This window comes from Ranitomeya imitator, chromosome 8 (assembly GCF_032444005.1).
Source record: "Ranitomeya imitator isolate aRanImi1 chromosome 8, aRanImi1.pri, whole genome shotgun sequence".
NCBI classification, from domain to species: domain Eukaryota; kingdom Metazoa; phylum Chordata; class Amphibia; order Anura; family Dendrobatidae; genus Ranitomeya; species Ranitomeya imitator.
Genome location: NC_091289.1, coordinates 22,900,081 through 22,919,886, shown reverse-complemented (window position 1 = coordinate 22,919,886; position 19,806 = coordinate 22,900,081). Strand labels below are relative to the sequence as shown.

At 42.6% G+C, this 19,806-nt stretch overlaps 1 protein-coding gene across 1 annotated transcript in view; it reads right to left on the bottom strand.

Annotated features, from left to right (window-relative positions):
- Window positions 1-19,806, bottom strand: part of LRIG1 (leucine rich repeats and immunoglobulin like domains 1) — an 86,213-nt gene that overhangs the window by 26,076 nt on the left and 40,331 nt on the right. Inside the window, exons 3-4 of the mRNA XM_069736557.1 lie at window positions 13,079-13,153; window positions 792-929 (exon numbers count right to left, since the gene is read on the bottom strand). Of these exons, the coding sequence (XP_069592658.1) occupies window positions 792-929; window positions 13,079-13,153 (213 nt within the window). The remainder of the gene's footprint in view (window positions 1-791; window positions 930-13,078; window positions 13,154-19,806) is intronic.

The window sequence follows — 19,806 nt, the reverse complement described above, 5'->3', positions numbered from 1 at the left end:
TGATTTTGCACGGATTACAAGGTCCTGTGAACATCCCCAAAGACGGTCAAAGGAATAAGGGCTAGCTGTGAATAAAAAGAAAGGATAGCATATGAAAAACTGACTTCTGAATGAGGCCTTAAACTCAAGGACCACAGTAACTAGAAGTCAGAGTCTAGCTCAGAAAGTTGAGAGCGAGCAAGGGCGAGAGAGAGAGGGCAAGAGAGAGAGGGCGGGCGAGAGAGGGCGGGGGAGAGAGAGAGGGCGGGGGAGAGAGAGAGGGCGGGGGAGAGAGAGAGGGCGGGGGAGAGAGAGAGGGCGGGGGAGAGAGAGAGGGCGGGGGAGAGAGAGAGGGCGGGGGAGAGAGAGAGGGCGGGGGAGAGAGAGAGGGCGGGGGAGAGAGAGAGAGGAAGAGGGAGAGAGAGGAAGAGGGAGGGAGGGGGAGAGAGAGAGAGCGCGGGAGAGAGGGGGGCAGGAGAGAGAGGGCATGGGGGGGGGGGCGGGAGAGAGGGTGGGCGGGAGCGAGAGGGCGGGAGAGAAAGAGAAGGAGGGAGCAGGAGAGAATGAGGAAGAGGTAGCAAACAATCGAGCAAGAGCACCTGAACAAGCGAGCAACTGCGCCAGAGTAAGGAAGAGCCCGTCCAAGAGTCAGAAAATGTCAGCGTGAAAGTACGGCACACCAAAATAGGAAATTAATACTTTAACTGCCTGAAGTGCTGCAAAAACAGCTGATATTTAGCACTTTTTATGATATGAACACTTGGTCAGCACCAACATACGCACACAAGTACAATAGATAACTAGATACTTACAGATCTTTTATACGAAGGCGAGAGGGGAATGAACCACTTCGGATTTCGGTGATGTCATTGGAGCTCAAGTCCAGGGTCTCCAGTGATGTGTATGGCGTTAGGTCTCTCTGCTCGATATTTCGAATCTTATTGTGGTGCCTACAAAAAAATACAAAAGGTTCTGTATGGACATAAAACCACCTATGTAAATTAACATGTATTCCCAGCCATCTCCTGACGAGCCTCTGTCGGTCCGCGGCATTCTAGGCGTCCTACTCAATGGACCTCAGAAGATACAGGGTAACGGCACCTCGAGCCCTGGGGGTCTGTTACATTGGGGTCAACTGCGCCTCTTTGGCTTGTATTCATCTTACAGGAAATGAACACTTTCATATCATCATCTCCACGAATCTGCCGAGTCAGTGATCCCCGAGGGAAGCTGGCCGAATTCTCAGGCCGGCTGCAGATGTTGTGTTTGTTCAGGTGGGAATTTAATCCAAAAACACAAGGACGGGCCAGTGACTGAATCCGGGAGGCCAGAATGAGCAACTTGCTCCCAGGAATGGACAGTTTCCAAGCACATGATGACTTCCATAGCTTGGCTATAAATATATATCACTCGCGTTTGTCCTGGGAACCATATTGTACCACATTTGTCAAACTTGAGTCTAGATCTTAGTGAAAACCCACCCAATGAAGTACGCTTTGCTGTCGTATTCTTGTGCTTCCATGATTTCATTTTACATACGGATCAAACATTACACAATTTAAAAAAAAAAAAAAAAAGTCATAGCAACTTTACAAGAGTGCAATTATTAAAAACTGCATAATAAAAGACATGGAGCGGGGATTTATGGAGATGCATTAAGATTATGGTCTTTAAGAGTCAAATACTTAGAACGCACCAAACAAAATTACCGTACTTGTGGAATCATAACCTGGAATTGATTAGTTTTACAAATGGCAGAAAAACCTTTAAAAAATTTTTTTTGAAAAAAAAAAAAAAAAAAAACCTCAGTCATCATTATTAACCTGTTGGTGATTAAACTGTATTTTTAACCATGTAATTGGACAGTCCTACAAACATAAAACAAAATGTGACTTCAACTCTCGTGAGCTGATGTCAAACTCCTATAGTTCCCATTCAGGATGTAAAAATTCAGGTGGAATCAATGGTACCACAACTTTCCCTTTAAAAGGCAATGGCTATTCTAGCCTACAGATCAGTCAATATGGTCTAAGCCGGGAGGCTTAGAGGGAAGTTGGCCAAACTGGCTAACAATCGAAGAGTATGGGGGCTCCTGATGGATGGTATCGGAGGAGAGAAGGATGGAGCAGTCAGAATTTCAATAGCCGACTCTTGTTTTCAGGGGAGATGAGCGGCTGCCAGAGGAGTCTTGCGCTAGCTTGCTCCTCTCCCGTTGAAAAAAACAAAAAAAAACAAAATGCATGAACGTCAAGTCCACAAGGGAGTCAGGAGAGATCGTCGTTTGCTGAGCGATCGTTCAGCTGACCTACAGTTAGGGCCAGAAATATTTGGACAGTGACACAAGTTTTGTTATTTTAGCTGTTTACAAAAACATGTTCAGAAATACAATTATATATATAATATGGGCTGAAAGTGCACACTCCCAGCTGCAATATGATAGTTTCCACATCGAAATCGGAGAAAGGGTTTAGGAATCATAGCTCTGTAATGCATAGCGTCCTCTTTTTCAAGGGACCAAAAGTAATTGGACAATGGACTCTAAGGGCTGCAATTAACTCTGAAGGCGTCTCCCTCGTTAACCTGTAATCAATGAAGTAGTTAAAAGGTCAGGGGTGGATTCCAGGTGTGTGGTTTTGCATTTGGAAGCTGTTGCTGTGAGCAGACAACATGCGGTCAAAGGAACTCTCAATTGAGGTGAAGCAGAACATCCTGAGGCTGAAAAAAAAGAAAAAATCCATCAGAGAGATAGCAGACATGCTTGGAGTAGCAAAATCAACAGTTGGGTACATTCTGAGAAAAAAGGAATTGACTGGTGAGCTTGGGAACTCAAAAAGGCCTGGGCGTCCACGGATGACAACAGTGGTGGATGATCGCCGCATACTTAATTTGGTGAAGAAGAACCCGTTCACAACATCAACTGAAGTCCAGAACACTCTCAGTGAAGTAGGTGTATCTGTCTCTAAGTCAACAGTAAAGAGAAGACTCCATGACAGTAAATACAAAGGGTTCACATCTAGATGCAAACCATTCATCAATATCAAAAATAGACAGGCCAGAGTTAAATTTGCAGAAAAACACCTCAAGAAGCCAGCTCAGTTCTGGAAAAGTATTCTATGGACAGATGAGACAAAGATCAACCTGTACCAGAATGATGGGAAGAAAAAAGTTTGGAGAAGAAAGGGAATGGCACATGATCCAAGGCACACCACATCCTCTGTAAAACATGGTGGAGGCAACGTGATGGCATGGGCATGCATGGCTTTCAATGGCACTGGGTCACTTGTGTTTATTGATGACATAAGAGCAGACAAGAGTAGCCGGATGAATTCTGAAGTGTACCGGGATATACTTTCAGCCCAGATTCAGCCAAATGCTGCAAAGTTGATTGGACGGCGCTTCATAGTACAGATGGACAATGACCCCAAGCATACATCCAAAGCTACCCAGGAGTTCATGAGTGCCAAAAAGTGGAACATTCTGCAATGGCCAAGTCAATCTCCAGATCTAAACCCAATTGAGCATGCATTTCACTTGCTCAAATCCAGACTTAAGACAGAAAGACCCACAAACAAGCAAGACCTGAAGGCTGCGGCTGTAAAGGCCTGGCAAAGCATTAAGAAGGAGGAAACCCAGCGTTTGGTGATGTCCATGGGTTCCAGACTTAAGGCAGTGATTGCCTCCAAAGGATTTGCAACAAAATATTGAAAATAAAAATATTTTGTTTGGGTTATGTTTATTTGTCCAATTACTTTTGACCTCCTAAAATGTGGAGTGTTTGTAAAGAAATGTGTACAATTCCTACATTTTCAATCAGATATTTTTGTTCAACCCTTCAAATTAAACGTTACAATCTGCACTTGAATTCTGTTGTAGAGGTTTCATTTCAAATCCAATGTGGTGGCATGCAGAGCCCAACTCGCGAAAATTGTGTCACTGTCCAAATATTTCTGGCCCTAACTGTATATCTCCTGTGAATGGTCAGCTTAAAAGGCCTGAAGGCCAAAACCGCTGACGTCAGCCGAGAGTCTAATGTGTATGGGAGCACACAAACCTTCCCCAAGATGAAGACATGTTGGATGTTCCAATCCAGTTCTCTGGGGCGACTGGGAAAGGGAGGCTCAGACTTCACTTGTGCGCCTTGGACGTTTCTTAGACTCCTCAACGTCATGAACGAAACTAGACTGAAGACCCTAAATATCAGATAGGCATCTCAGACATCTGGAGATCTGAGTTAATGTCATCGAATGTCAATGGAAATTTGCCAAAAAATAAAATGAAGATTCCCCACCAGCCCGGTCAACGAGAGACAAAGCCTGTTCATTTTAAGCATGACACCGTATTCTGCCGAAATCTCTGGGAAGACAAAGGAAAACTTTGATATGGAGTTTGAAGCCACATGACTGTACTTGGCTAGAGGGAAGCCGAAGCGTTTAGTAATATCTATCAGATGCATCCTAGAGAATTTCAAAGTGATTCACAGCTAAATAATTCGAAACAGCTTGTGAATCCCGAATACCAAATAGGGCAATAAGAACGTTGGAAATACCACCATTATTACTGTGATTAGGTGCCAGATGCATAATTGCTACCAAATGTGCCGCATGTAAGCAATTCGCCCAAAGTAGTAACCTTGATTAAACTAGTTTGTCCCTAATGTGTAGCATGAGGTGGACGCCTTTGTTAACAATAATTGCGTTTGCTGCTCTTTTTTAGTGTTACTCAGGATTACATATTTTAGGCATTAAGCGTGCATTACGTTGAAGCCGTTTCGGGATTATTGCGGTTAGGTCGAGGTTTACGAGGTGGGTTAAAAGCTTAAAATTTTAGTGATCTGTAATTTCAATGTCTAATAGAAGCAAGAGATGAACAGATAGAGGATAGGGGAAAAGATGGAGAAAACAGAAGGCTGCAACGTCGTGGTGGAAGATAATTCGAACCACGCGTCGTAATACGGCACAGGACAAAGTGGTAAAACGACAGAAGAAACGTTGGCACTGTCTTCTTGGGATTGTTACTTTATTGAGAATCGGTGTACCACAATTAAACCATATGCCGCTTTTCGGAACGTTTTGAGGATTTTGTCATTTTTTGCACATGGAAAGTAATGATCCTAAGTGTTTTCTTTTGGACATATTCCCTTGGCTGCTAAAGCTACCATGCACCCAGGATATTATTGAGGCAGGTGTGGTGAGCCGACATTTGTTGGTTTTCAATATGATAAAACTAACGCAACGTAGGCATCATCATCTGATGGGGAGGATAAGAGGTTTTCGAATATATGTGGAAGGTCCAGAATGTGAATTTGAGGAGGAGCTTTGCTTCCATTTGTGGACATGCGTCATTTCCTAAAGCTCTAGTGCGTGGTCCTTTTTCTTGAATAACCATTTAGAGGACTTTACGCTTACCACCAGTTTCAGAAAACTTTTCACATGTCAGAACACATGAGGGTTCAGGTGAAGCAATCCCAACCGAATGCTGAAAACCAAGAAGCAGAAGAGGTCAGCTAAGACTTGTGCCTCCATGGATGTGTCCAACTCTTCAAAACAAGGGCACAATGCCCCTTTGGTTTTGGCGTGCGTCTCAGTGCCCACACAAACTTCTAACGTGTCACTAAAATATATCAAAAAGTTTCTGAAATTGGAGGCATGTTTTAAGAATGAGGAACGTTGAGTAGGTTTTGTTAGTTTAGGGCATCCATCAATAAGCCAGAGCTGAAATTTGCCTTGATTTGCTCGGCCGTGTTTCATATCTTCTTACGTCCGCAGACACGGGAGGACTTATGGACACGTCACTGAAGCTCTTTGCCCAGATAGGGCCACCATTTGGAAGAAAGACGGTCATGATCAGTCTACAACATATTGTTTTCCGAGGGGAACCCTTCTATGTATTATCCATCTGTATTGAGTTTACTTATGCGGTCCTACAGTCTATGAAAGCCATGAGATGTGGGGTGTTGAATAAAGTAGATCCCGTGGGAAACAAGAGTGTATTAAGTGTGTATTTTATACGTTTTATATAGTTCAATGCATTTATAATGAATAAAACGATGCAACCAATAAAACCAATCATCCTTAGAAGGGTAAAAAAAACAAAACAATGCCCGATCTGCAGGCTGAGATTCCTGCCGTCTGCAAAGCAGAAAATCCATTGCTGCCGTCTACGCAGTCTATTTAATTGCAGCTTAATGCAGATTGATCTGGACATTAATTAGCCTGTAAAACAGATTGATTTTTTAATAGAGTTTTATACTCTCTGTAGTGACAATACAGACCTATTGATTTAGTTTCAACAGTAAATACTCTGCAGAAAGCCGCTTAGCCCTTTGTGAACCATCTAATCCTATTTTCCACTGCCTTCACCCCTTCCCCCTTTTCTTAAAGTTTGGTTTTTCATTCGATATGTAATTAGTAACCTTTTATACTGGTGGCCATCGGGTTCAAGCTCCTGATTAATTACTGCTCAGGAAAATTCAATGGTTGCAGATGTAAGAAGAGAGAATACTGAAGAGTAGATGCTACTGATCGATGAAAATTCTCATGAGTAGCTCTTCTTCAGGAGTCCAAAAAGGAATAGAAAATGTCCCAATAGTAAATATAATATTTTAAGTAGGATTAAATGTAGTTTGACAATGTATACTATATTGGGCAGATCCCACAAATCAGTGTAATCACCTGTTCGACTTGATAGGCCACCAGTTTGGCAATCCCAAGCCTGGTAGTCTTTTCACTTGAAGCTGAAGGACAGAAGCTCATCTGGGTCTATATCCAATCTTTCAGCAAAACGTACAAACACATTCATTGGTTGTGAGTACAAGGACCAAACGGTTGTTTCTTTTTTTAGTACACCCCGATCTGAAACCTCTATAAAGCCTGCTGCTGAAAAGAAAAGCTAAGGAAGAATAGCTCTGGCGACCTAAAAAATTGCTGAAGAACACCCCACCACCTCGAAAACATGACCAATAGTTTTGTAATTCTTTAATGGGGTATTCACAAAAGTGAAACCAATAGGAGATAACTTGAGATTTTGGGACAAGATCCTGGAGTGCCTCATTCTCAGGATCGCTGGGGAGTCAATTGGTGGGACCCTCTGCAAATCAGTAAGTTAGGGCCTATCCCAATTTTGTAGACACCCGTCTAACGCTGCAGTTTTGTTGCCATACAATCTTAAAGCCGCCATACATTAAATTAGATAAATGGGGGTTCGGCAGACCCTTCTGCGGGCAGCCATCTGGGCCGGCTCTCCCTTACACAGCGTTAGTTTGGTTAAATGATCCTATGTTTCCTACGAGAAAGACGTCAACAGTAGTGATGAGCGAGCATGCTCGGAAAACGCGTTAACCAAGCATGCTCGGGTGTTATCAGAGTATCTCAGGCGTGCTCAAGTAATATGTTAGGAGTCCCATGGTTGCATTATTCGCGGCCTTTAGTCACAACACAAGCGGCGACACGAACATATTACTCAAGCACGCCCCAGATACTTTGATAACACGATATCGGAGCACGCTCGCTCATCACTAGTCAACAGACATCCGTGGTGACAGCCTATCTCTGGGAGACATTACGATAGGTAGTCCAAAATCGAACATGCCAGATCGATATTTACCCCCTTGCCCCGGGGGTTTCCAAACACAGACTGTCTGCCAACCCCATTGATGTCAGCAGGTTCAGCCGACATTAGTCTAATGTGTTTTGGGGGGTGGGGGGGAGCGCTTTAATTCCAAGGTTTGATTAAAAGGTACCTGCCCAACAAAGATTTTTATTTCCCTACAAGAGATTAAAGGGGCTGTCCCTTTACGATACCTTCCCCAACTGTGCTGTAAATATCAGTAAGTGTCACTTATTCCAGAGTCTTCCACCGATTTACAAGTTCACCATTGCCAATTGCACACATGGTGGCGTCTTGACTCATTTTTTGACACCTTCTGGTACTCACAGACTCGTGATATACTGACATTAAAAAAAAAACTTGCTTAAATGTAGTCTATGTAATCAGTGGGGGACACCAAAAACGATGGCAACTTCAAGAGAGCAATCAGTGGGCAGCTTTGAGCCTATAGTTAAAGGAGTTTTGCACTTTAAGTAGACTCCAAACTCTGTCATATACCTAAAAGTAACAAAGCAGGCACTCGTTCTCCCAAGGACTATCGCCGCCTCCCCGCCGTTGCTTGAGTCACAGTATTTTGGCTGAAGCCATGTGGTATGTCGACAGTACGCATCACCACTGCAACCAATCACGGAGCTCAGCAGCTTGTGCCGTCTACCTCGACGGTACCCACTCTGCACATTTGTTGTACACCTTCCTTAAAGTCAAAAACCCAATTAAGGCTGTGTGCACACGATGCGGATTTAGTGCGGATCCGCAGTAGATTTTTCCGTGCAAAAATGCTGCAGATCAGCACTGCGATTTACAGTACAATGTAAATCAATAGGGAAAAAAAAGCTGCGCAGATGGTGCGGAAAAATCCGCGTGGAATTGCTGCGGATTTAAAAGAAGTGCATGTCACTTCTTTTGTGCGGATCTGCAGCGTTTCTGAACCCCTCCATAGTAGAAATCCGCAATGGGAAAAATTGCAGAAAATCCACACAAAATCCGCATCAATTCCCGCGGCAAATCCTCACAAAATCCGCATAAAATCCGTGGTAAATCCGCAGCTGCGGATTCTGCCAGGAGATGCAGATTTTGTGCAGAAAATTCTGCACCCCATTCCGCAACGTGCGCACATTAGCTCAAGTATTTTACTCAACATTTTAGAATGTTCCTTAAAATTAGACGGAAAATAAAACGTAAAGGTTTTAAACATTCTTTTAAACTTTCTTTTAGAATTCTAAAAAAAAAATTTATATAATAGAACTGCTTAAAAACTGATGGGTGGTTTTATTTATTCCCCACCCTCAACTCTTTGTCACTTTCCTAACAGTGACCTTTTGAAGAAGAGTTTTTCTGCTTTTGAAAAGCTTCTACTTTCTGGACCGAGGATCCATTGAAAGCAAAAAAAGACAAGAAAACAGTGGGAGCCCACACTTGTTTAAGTCGGAGAAAGGATCCTTTGGTACAAGTGCTGGTGACTGGAACACTTGGGGACTTTCTAAAAACCTCCTTGAAGTTACATTGCATTGAAATGTGTGCTTTCCTTTATCCTGAAAATTCAAGGCATCTTAAGACTTATTTTTCTCCAGATCCCGACAGTCAGCATTTACTTACTCGCTGCCGAGCCCCTCGGTGTTTGGGAAATAGCGGGGGACGGCTAATTGACCATTTTCTATTAAACACAAAACATAATAGAGGAACATCTGGAGATTAAAAGAAGCTTTTTTGAAAAGCTCGGACTTCGTTTTCTCGGCCAAACTCGTGACAATTCTTTTCAACAAAACACAAAGCGATTTAGAATCTGGTATTAAAGAAATGAGAAGCAAACAAAAAATCCTAAAAAATTTAAAAAAAAGTTAAATGGGAAGATTTATCAACACTCTCCAGAAAGTGCAAACTTTCACTAGACAGTGCTAAAAAGGTGCCAGATTTATCATATTGGTTCATGCCACTTCATCAATCTGCTCTATTCTGAAGAAGTCCTGCCGATTTTGGATTGTAAAGTAAAGACTTGGCCATAAACAGATTTTTTTAAACGGTTATTAATTTGAAGAAATCCCTGTTGTCGTTCTTCAATAATCACCCCTTTAAGTTATATGCTGATGAGGAGCAAGTGCAGCGGGTCTGGAGGCTGTACTTGGTCTTCTCCTGCCAGTCTGGGTATTTGCCGGGCCCTCCACCTGCCTCCGGTCTTTGGTTGACAGGACGCTGCGTTTTCAGGGACCTGCAACCTCTGATCAAAATCTCGCGAAGGCGCCATCATTGCCGGGGAAGGGACATTAGCAGTAACTTCCACATGACGTAAGTGAGCTCAGAATTCGATCTGCGCATGGACCGCCCCGCGGCAGAGGTGGGGTCTGCATGAGGTTTTGACTTGAAGAGCCTGGTCAATGGAAAAGGAGTCAATGGAAAAGGAGTCAAAAAAACGGAGGCTAGCGCATGGGCTGGCAAATAACCAGACTGGCAGGAGAAGTCCTAGGATAGCCTCCCGCCCCGCCGCACTTGCTCCTCATTACCATAGAACTTCAATGGGGGATTACTTGAAAAACGAGAACCCGAATTAAAATAAAGTTATTTTTTGTTGCTTTAAATTGTTTATCCAGGACCAATTTTTTTTATTTTTATTTTTTTTTGTATTTTTGCTGTGGGCCGAAAAACAAACAGGCAGGTAATTGCCAACTACATGCCTATTTATACCCGGCATCAGCATGGACTTCACCTGCCAGCGATTCAGCTGCTCTATGTCTACAAAGTAGCGGTTCTCCTTCTTGGCTGCTCTGTCCACAGGGCGTGACTGCTGACGTCATGCTGATTGACAGCCACCTCCTTGCAGTTAGGCAGCGGGAAGCTGGCTGTCAATCAGCATGACGTCAGCAGTAACGACCAGTCGACAGAGCAGAGTGGAAAAGAAGCCGCTGATGTTGATGTGACATCAGCGGAAACTGCTGAATCGTTGGTAGGATCAGTCTGTGCCGGTAAAGATCGGCATCTAGCACAACAGGCGGGTAAGTAGGTTGCAGCTACCTGCCTGTTCGTTATAATACCCATAGTAATAAAAAAAAAAAAAAGTCCTGAATAAACCCTTTAATCTGCATGAAGGCGCCATTATAGCCATGTCTTTACAATCCAAAATCTTGCCGACAGGTCCTCTAACTGTCTAGTCCAGTGGTCCCCAACTCCAGGCCTCGAGGGCCGCCAACAGTGCAGGTTTTCAGGATTTCTTTAGTATTGCATCGGTGGTAATGTGATCATCTGCACAGGTGATGATTCCAACCCCTGTGCAATACTAAGGAAATCCTGAAAACCTGCACTGTTGGCGGCCCTCGAGGCCTGGAGTTGGGGACCACTGGTCTAGTCCAAAGGAACTAATAGACTAAATTAAGCAAACTACGCCGATATTGGCGGGATCGGCAGGCAGGCTACAGTTTATAGAGGCCTCCTGACTCGTCCCCACCAGATGATATCAAGGGAGATGACGATCTGGTCTGTTGGGATTTCCAACAGCAAGTTTTTTTTTTCCCGTCAGAAAACCACTGATGGAGGAGTCTCTTATACCGAATACAGGAGCGCTAGAAAGAGCTGAGCCTTCCTGTATACAGGCGAGTCGGAGGACTGATCTGTCAGCCTAATAAGTGTAGGGGCCTTATGTTTGCACCACCTATTAGTTGGCTTACATTTTGCCAAATTTTTTGTGCCGTGCATTTTTGGTGCGCAGTCTTTTAGGTCAGACCACAGCTCTTTTCAGCCCGCTTGTCGGACAAGGTGCAGAAAGTGTCTAAAACACAAATATGGCGCCAGTAGTGAAATTCTGGCACATTTAGCTTCAGACATAAATACACATTTACAAAAGTGTTCCTCCGATTTTGAAAAATGTTCACGGCTATAGGAAAGTGGAAATTTGCCAACTCCTGGGGGGGGAAAAAAAAAAAAAAAAAAAAAAAAATCGATCCTACAAGACTTTAATCATTTATTTCTAGGGTAGAACGGATCGATCTGTGAGATCTCAGATAGACTTTGAACGGCCGATGAATATTAAACTTTCAAAAAGATTTTCTATAAAACTTATTTTTTCAAAAATATTTTAGCGTTAGAATTTAATAAATTTCAAATACTCATTGCTCGTTAGTAAATCCAAAACAATACAAAACATTTTTGGAACAAATTAAAAAAAAAAAAAAAAAAATCAAAGCCTTGAGTTTACCCAAGGGACGACAAGATATTGGCGAGGACTCCGTGCCGTAAGAATGTGGCCGTTTTCCAGCGTCAATCTCAGGTCTACGAGCTATTGTAACATTTTTTTTTACCAATGGGGCAACATGCCAAGTCACCTCAAAAGTGTTTGCAGAGCTGTTTTTTTTTTTTTTTTTTTTTTCCCCACTTGAAAGTAAACACAGGTGAGCAAATTGAAATGGAGGGAGAAAAAAAAAAAAAGAGAAGAAAGGTGAAGGTATCAACCTCAGACAAAATGCCGATCAATAGCGCTGTCGGATTAAGAGAGTAACTTCTGTAACTAACGTAGAGCAAACAACAGAAGACTTTATAGTAGAAGCTTTTCCTGGCGAAGATAAAGCACAAATCCAAATGTTTAATGAAGCGAACGGACCTTCACAAAACACATTTCACCGGATCTTGGGTTCCAATATCAGAGCGGTTGTAGCGAGGTAGATACCAAAATGAGCAGTTCACATTGGTCGCAATGTTCGCCCATAACGAGCGTCGATTGGTCAGCGATTTTTGAAAGAAATCTTTCTTACTATGTAATCTGAGAGCAGCATGATGTAGTGCCAGAGACCCCGAATCCAGCGATGTGTCACTTAGTTTACTGGGGGCAGCAGCTGTGATAGAATCACAGTTTTCTTAGCTGTAGATCGTGTATAACCCCGCCCACATCCCTGATTGGCAGCACAGGACACAGAGGCCAATCATTGGTGGGGGCGTGTTTGGACCAGGAGGCATGAGACAACTAGTCCATAAGTGATAATCTCCTGCTGATAAAACACTGATTTTACTCAAAACAACAGCCCAGTAAGTGGTACATCGCTGGAATCAGGATCAGTGTCCCTACATCAAGCTGCTCTCAGATTAGTTACTGACAGATTCCCCTTAAGGCCCTTACACACAGGCTGACACAAACAAGGATAAGGCCAAAACGATCAATGCAAAAGCAATCCAATGATCGAGTGTTTTTCTCACTCGTCAGATAACGACAGCAATCATTCAGGCAATTATCGTCTGTCATTACCGTTTTTTTTTTTTTTTAAATATTGATCAAAATTAGAATTACCAACCTAAATTTATGTGGTTGGTACGGACAACTTAGCCAAAAAAAATCATGGAAAAGCAGCGTTTTTACAGACCAAAAATCAAAATAGGTCTCAGAATACCAATTCGAGTTTGTCCGTCTGTGCAGACGATCATTACATTACAAGATGGCGCCCAAACACAATAGATAAAAGCGGTCGAGCTTCACATACGCAAAATAATGTTACGTGGGGTCACGAGGTCGACTTACAGTGAAAGGCTGATGAGTTGTGAGGAGGCAGATCCAAGGGCGGGGAAGGCACTTAATTCATTGTAGCCCAATTGCCTAAACGAAAAATACAAAAACAAAAACTATGATTATAGACATAAGGCTAGAAATAGCAAACGTTACAAAATCGTACATTTTACACATTTTTGAATGACAAAATAGAAGACGTTTTCAGTTTTACTCCTCAAAATGACATCAGTAAAACAACCTATTTTAAAGGGCATTTAATCAGTAGTATCAACCCTCCTAAGTAGTCTATCTGGGCATGTAGGTCATATTAAGCTGTCTTATCTACATTTTTCTTAATGTGTAAATAAGCTGTTAAGATCTATGGGCCGGACATAGATCTCCCCGAGAATCTGCCTCCAGAGCTTATTTTAAATGAACGGGGACGTTACTAGTGTGGGACATGCAGATCAGGAGAGCAGACTGTCAGTCATTACATGTCTCACACTGGTACTTATTGGCTTTAGTGGTGATGCTGCCACACCGCTGAGATAATCACTGCAGTGGTCATGCATTTTATTGCATGACAAGTATTTGATCACCTACCAACCAGCAAGAATTTGGGCTCTCACAGACCTGTTAGTTTTCGTTAAGAAGCCTCCTACTTTGCACTCATTACCTGCATTAATTGCACCTGCTTAAACTCGTTAACTGTATAAAAAACACCCGTCCACACACTCATTCACACTCCAACCTCTCCACCATGGCCAAGACCAAAGAGCTGTCTAAGGGACACCAAGTACAAAATTGTAAACTTGCACAAGGCTGGGATGGGCTACAGGAAAATAGGCAGGTTGGTGAGAAGGCAACAACTGTTGGCACAATCATTAGAAAATGGAAGAAACAAAAGATGACTGTCAATCTTCCTCGGTCTGGGGTTCCTTGTAAGATCTCGCCCCGTGGGGTAAGGATGATTCTGAGAAAGGTCAGAAATCAGATGAGGACCTGGTCCATGACCTGAAAAGAGCTGGGACCACAGTCTCAAACATTACGATTAGTGACACTACGCCGTCATGGATTAAAATCCTGAAGGGCACGCAAGGTCCCCCTGCCCACGCCAACTTATGTCCAGCACACTTGAAGTTCACCAATGTCCATCAGGATGATCCAAAGGAAGCACGGGAGAAGGTCATGTGGTCAGATGAGACCAAAATAGGACTTTTTTGCTTTTTTTTCCCTCGCCATATTTTGGGGAAAAAGGAGAACACCAGCTGTCCCAACCATGAAGCCTGGATTGGGGATCTATTCTCATACTTTGGGTGTGTTTTTCTGCAAAGGCGACGGGACAACTGCACAGTATTGAAGGGAGGACGGATGGGGTCATGTATCGCGAGATTTCGGCTAACGACCTTGTTCCCTCAGTAAGAGCATTGAAGATAAGTTGTGGCTGGGTCTTCCAGAATGACATTGATCTACGATAAAAATTACAGAGCTGTCCATTCTTTGTAGGTGGGAACATTTGTAAAAATCGGTAGTGTATCAAATACTTATTTTCCCCACTGTATGTATGTGTGTAATATATATATATTTATTTTTTTCACACATATAATTTTATTTTTTATTCTAAAATAAATGATTAACATAATCACAAATTTATTCTAATTTTTTTTTTTTTGCTAAATGGTTTCCTAACATATATGAACCTTTTGCACCTGTGAACACAAGAGGAAAAAAATGAACCTTGTCATTACACTGTATTTTTAACTGCGGAGGTCATGTGTTGACCTTCGACCTTAGGATCAGCTTTCCTCTAAAATCTCTTCCACATCTACAAATTGCTATGTAAATAAAGGCCGGAGTGCAATCTGCTGGTCATTAGGACAAACCAACCGAAAACGCGCACAACATTTTAATGCTCTTTTTTTTTTTTTTTTTTTTTTTTTAAATGAGCAGCACAATGTTGGTAAACAATTAAAAAAAGTATATAGATCTACATGGATAAAAGTACTAAAAGAAAATCATTGTATCTGTCCAATGAGCTATTTCTCCGATTAAGGCAATGGTTTGAAAGATGATTGGTGGCTCAATCTTCGGCCACCCTCCTCGATGCTCTTGCTCGTCAGTGGCATACTGAAGCAATTACCTGCTCACTTCCAGCTCGGGGAATGTAAGGGGGCACCTCCGCACCATTTGCTGAATTAACAACTTTACTTTATGCTTTTACAAAGAACACACTTTTCCCCCCCAAGTTGCACTTTTTGAGTCAAACCCCCTCAGATGTAAATAATAAAGGGAACCAAAGAAAAGAATTAACACCCCAAGATATCCGGTGGTCATCTTCATTTAGTAGGAACCGGTCTTCTAAACTAGGTTAGATTCAGAACATGGGACGTTAATGAGGTGTTAAAACTAATGTAAATGTTTTGCACGGTGAAGAAGGCTGGACTATAAAGTAAAAGGACGAAAGAGATGGAGCACATTCTGCATTTTCAACGGACTAGAAAATGCAAATAATATCGCAATATGTATCCATTGAATACTTGACAAAACCTTCTTTAGATAAACATTCATGGGCATGGCCTTCTAGAGAAGACGCAACAAACAGGAAAGTTTAGCAATCATTTGAGAACAAGTTTTGATCGGTGTAGGACCAAGTCCCATGCCCCGCTCAGATCGCTAAGGCAAGGTGGCAGAAGCAGATCACTCGGCCCTTTCTGAGCCCCTAGAAGTATGGGCTTAAACTTATGAAAATTTCCACTGCTCGGTTGGCTGTTGAACGAGAGAGCCAAGTGGATCCTGTCATAGGGTTCAGATGAGCCCTTCAGATTCAGCACTCAGGGGCGGCCTCAGGACCTAAACCCCCATGGACGAAACTAAAATGAATTATTTTGAAGAACGATATCGTCTCAGGACCAAAATGTGTAATAAACACGTTGTCCCCTTTAGACGATTTCGTATTGCTATGAATGGTCACCAGATCATAATCACAAGTCATCTCCAGCAATCAGATTGTAAATCGGTGTAGAAACCCAGCAGAACATGTTCAGTTCCCCTGCAGCGCCACACACATGGAAAGTGATTACGGAATACTCACCCCTGTAACGCATGGATTTGCTGGATCCTTTGAAGCAAAAATGGAGCTCTAGTAGATTCTTGAACAGTTACTCCCCACTATTAAGGTGGTTTCAAGGGATTTTTCAAAACGGACCATGGAGTAGGGGATATTCTAAAATCAAGTAACCATCATTTATCCCTTAAGTCACCTCCATAGCCTCAGTGGTGACATTTTCAAGCATAGCACGTGACCACTGAAGCTAGCCATTAACAGTTGTGGCGTTGTACATGATGGATGAGATGTCATCACTTCTGGTATAGACCATGATTACCAAAAAAGCAGATAATTTTTTTTTTTTTTTTTGTAAAGATTCCCTTTTGAAGAATTTCCCCAAATCCCTTTACATCAGGGGTCCTCCATAAAGAATTTGAATACAGGTTTTTAAAACCATCCCACTCTTTTAGGCTCAGGCTACGTAGTGACCTTTCTTCCGACCAAGTCTTGTTCGGTGCCGCTGCTAAATCGCAATACAAGTGACTTGGGTTCCACCGAGACCTCGAGGGTACTGTGACAAACAAGTTCCAAAAAGTCCAACCTCATCGCATATTTTTGCTTCCTCTCAGTACCGCGATGCAACCCCATTTCCTTGTATTGCGCAGAGATGTAGCAGCGGCCTTGACCAAACCTTGGTCGTGAGACAGATGTTGTGGCCAAAGTCACCGTGTAGGCCTAGCCTCAAAGAGGACCTTCCATCAGATCAAGTGTGGCTCGGAATACTCAAGGGAGCAGCGGGAATAAAATAAAAGCCAGAACTGGATGATTTCGATCTGTAGACAGGTCTTTAATATGACCAACTTCTGACCCAACGTTCTGGGCAGATGACAACAGTTTTTGCCAAATAACTTCGGATTCTTATTAGCAGGGTGGAAAGGGTTTTCTAATATGAAAGAGTAGTGGAGATTCCAGAGATAAATATTTTCAAGGGGCTAAGGTTCCTTCAAAGTAGAAAAACCTGTTCTACTTCTCCTATATGTCAGAAAAGGACATCTACCGAAATCTAAAATTTACCAACAAGGAAAAGGCAAGATTTCCCTCCCACGAATAAACCCATCAAGACATTTCCATATGGGTTTTTGCAAACAGATTATAGACTTTAGACCGGTTTGGTTGAAAGGTCCCATCACACTGATAACTCGGCCTCATTATAATCGTACAAACCAGCCATATTTAATCACGTCAAGCTAAATTGTTTAGCGAGGTGTAACGAGGAGAACTCGGCTTCTGTCTGGCATTGTGCAGGACGAGTAAAGACATTTCTGGAAGTGATACGGAGCATCGTGTTATGAAAAACCAGTCAGTCATTTTCCCATTAACGTGGCTTTGCTGGTGAGAGGTGGGTTTTTTTTTTCCACGTTTGACATGGCGTAAAAAAAGGACTGTGAACAACTTTATTAATTCTGCAAATATACGTGGCTTTTTATTGCTGCCGGGGTAATTGTTTTTTGGCTACGTCTGTATTTTCTGCGTCTCATAAACCGCCGCGGAGGGTTTCTCCATGTAAAAAAATTTATGGACCAGCTGCCAATTTGGTGTCAAGTGAAAACAGAGGCTCTTAAAACCCAGACCATTTGTACCTTGAGAGCTGATGTACTAAGTAATGTTAATCTCCAAAAAATGAAGGGGGGATAGGTCTAAAAAGGCAGAAATGGGGATTACACACCGAGTTTGGGAACATAATTAAAGTATCATGTAAAATACTCAAAAGACTAGCAGCTGCTGCTTTTAAGATTATGTAGATCTGTTTGTCGATCAGAAAAAAAACATCTAATAAAAAAAACTGAAAATGTACATTTAATATTTTTTGTAACTATCCATAAAAAAAAAAAAAAAAAAAAGATACTGGTTTTCAGCTGCTGGAGAACAAATTGAGCTGGCATATCTCTGTAGCACATCTTTCTGCTTTACTGTGTAGACTGAGGCAGAGTCGTCAGAATCATCTCGTTATCATTGTGTCAATGGAGGTTTAAATGAAACAGTGAGACTATATACACAAAAACAAAGCTATGCATGTAGTTCTTAAGGAATTTCCTAGTTTCTGGGGGAGGTGGCTTCTTTTTGGAACACTTAGTATATTGATACTTTACTGCTTATGCTCCTTATGTTCTAGTCTACCTGCCAACTTAAAGGGAGACCGTCAGGTTCCCCAAGCCTCTTGCCCAGCCACCATTACATTAGACAGCCTAGACAGCCCTATTCCATGATTCCAACAATGTCCTAGTTAAATGTAGAAACGTGTGGTGGAAAAAAAAAAAGCCTTTATTCCCGTCCCCCGACATATGCTAATGACTTGGCTCTAGTCATATGCCGTAATCGCACCCCCATGGTTGTGACTGATGGCTTTCTCAAAGAGCTGCCAAAAAGACTTCAACTAGTGACGTGTCCATCAGTCATTCCCATGGGGCCACAATGCCCTGCCGGACAACAGCCAAATCATTAGCATACGCCAAGTGACCGGAACAAAGGTGTTTTGTTTTTTTGCGCACAACCTCATTTTTCACCGAACTGGAAAATAAAGGCTATAAAGTTGTCAACATTTCTGGGGACATTTTGGTCCCGCTACCCACCCCATCCCTTCTGGAAACTCCCCCACAGTCTCCCGGAATGCCCCAAGCCCAACTGGGGTTCACGTAAGTCCATACTCCTTTCAGCACAAGAGTATCAGGAAATCAGACAGTAGGCAACTATGAGGACGTAGCAGGAATTGGGGAAAACGGCTAAATAACAGGTTGCACAGTAAATTTTTGCAGGTTGGAGCAGGAATCCAATGTCACATCAGGCATCAATGGAAGTAAAGTAGAGGCATAAGAAAAGACCCCCCTGGCACGCTAGTCCCAAATTTTTGCTAAGGCATGAATGACTATGTGTTCCGAGTATTCCTAGCCATGGAGCTTGGGGTACTCGGAAAATAAACTTTCTTGAAAGAGTTAAAAAGCAACACATATGCCTGAATGTATGGGAAATTAGACCAAACCTCCGATATCGGATACATTCCTACAATGTTCACCAGTCATATCGGACATTTGTTCAATCTATCACACTCATTAATGAATGTGATCAGCAGGAAGATCGGGTCGGGGGGGGGGGGGGGGGGGGGGGGCGGGAAGGGATCATCTGTTACTTCCATTAGGAACAAGGACACTTCATTCAGTGGCTTTTTTGCCAATTTGATTTGGGACAGGATTTTCCTACATTCAGGCACTGGCTATAGAGTAAATTCGTTCCATAGGGCTGTGTTTTAATCATTTGGCGTTCCGCGCCAAGCACAGTTTTCCTGCCCCACTTTCATGGCTCATATTACTAGTGATGGCCGTGAAGACTAAGTCTGACCCGAGACGAAAAAAAAAAAAAAAGACAAAAGGGGAGACAATGGTGCCCTTCTGGGTATTTTTAACCCATTCAACCTTTAGGATATTCATATAAAGGAAGCTTGAAACTAAAAAGGGGCTCTTGCTCTCCATGGACCCAAAAATGTAAGCGTCGCCCCTTCTCTGCATTTTGACCTAGGTTTGGAGCACATTGAACTGCGTTATCAGCAAGATGGCACCATGGTCCCAATGTTGTATTCATGACGTGGAGGCTGAGTACAAGACTTTAGCAGAGCTTTGAAGTCAGTCGAATTACAACAGGGTCAAAATTTTTACATTTTCGA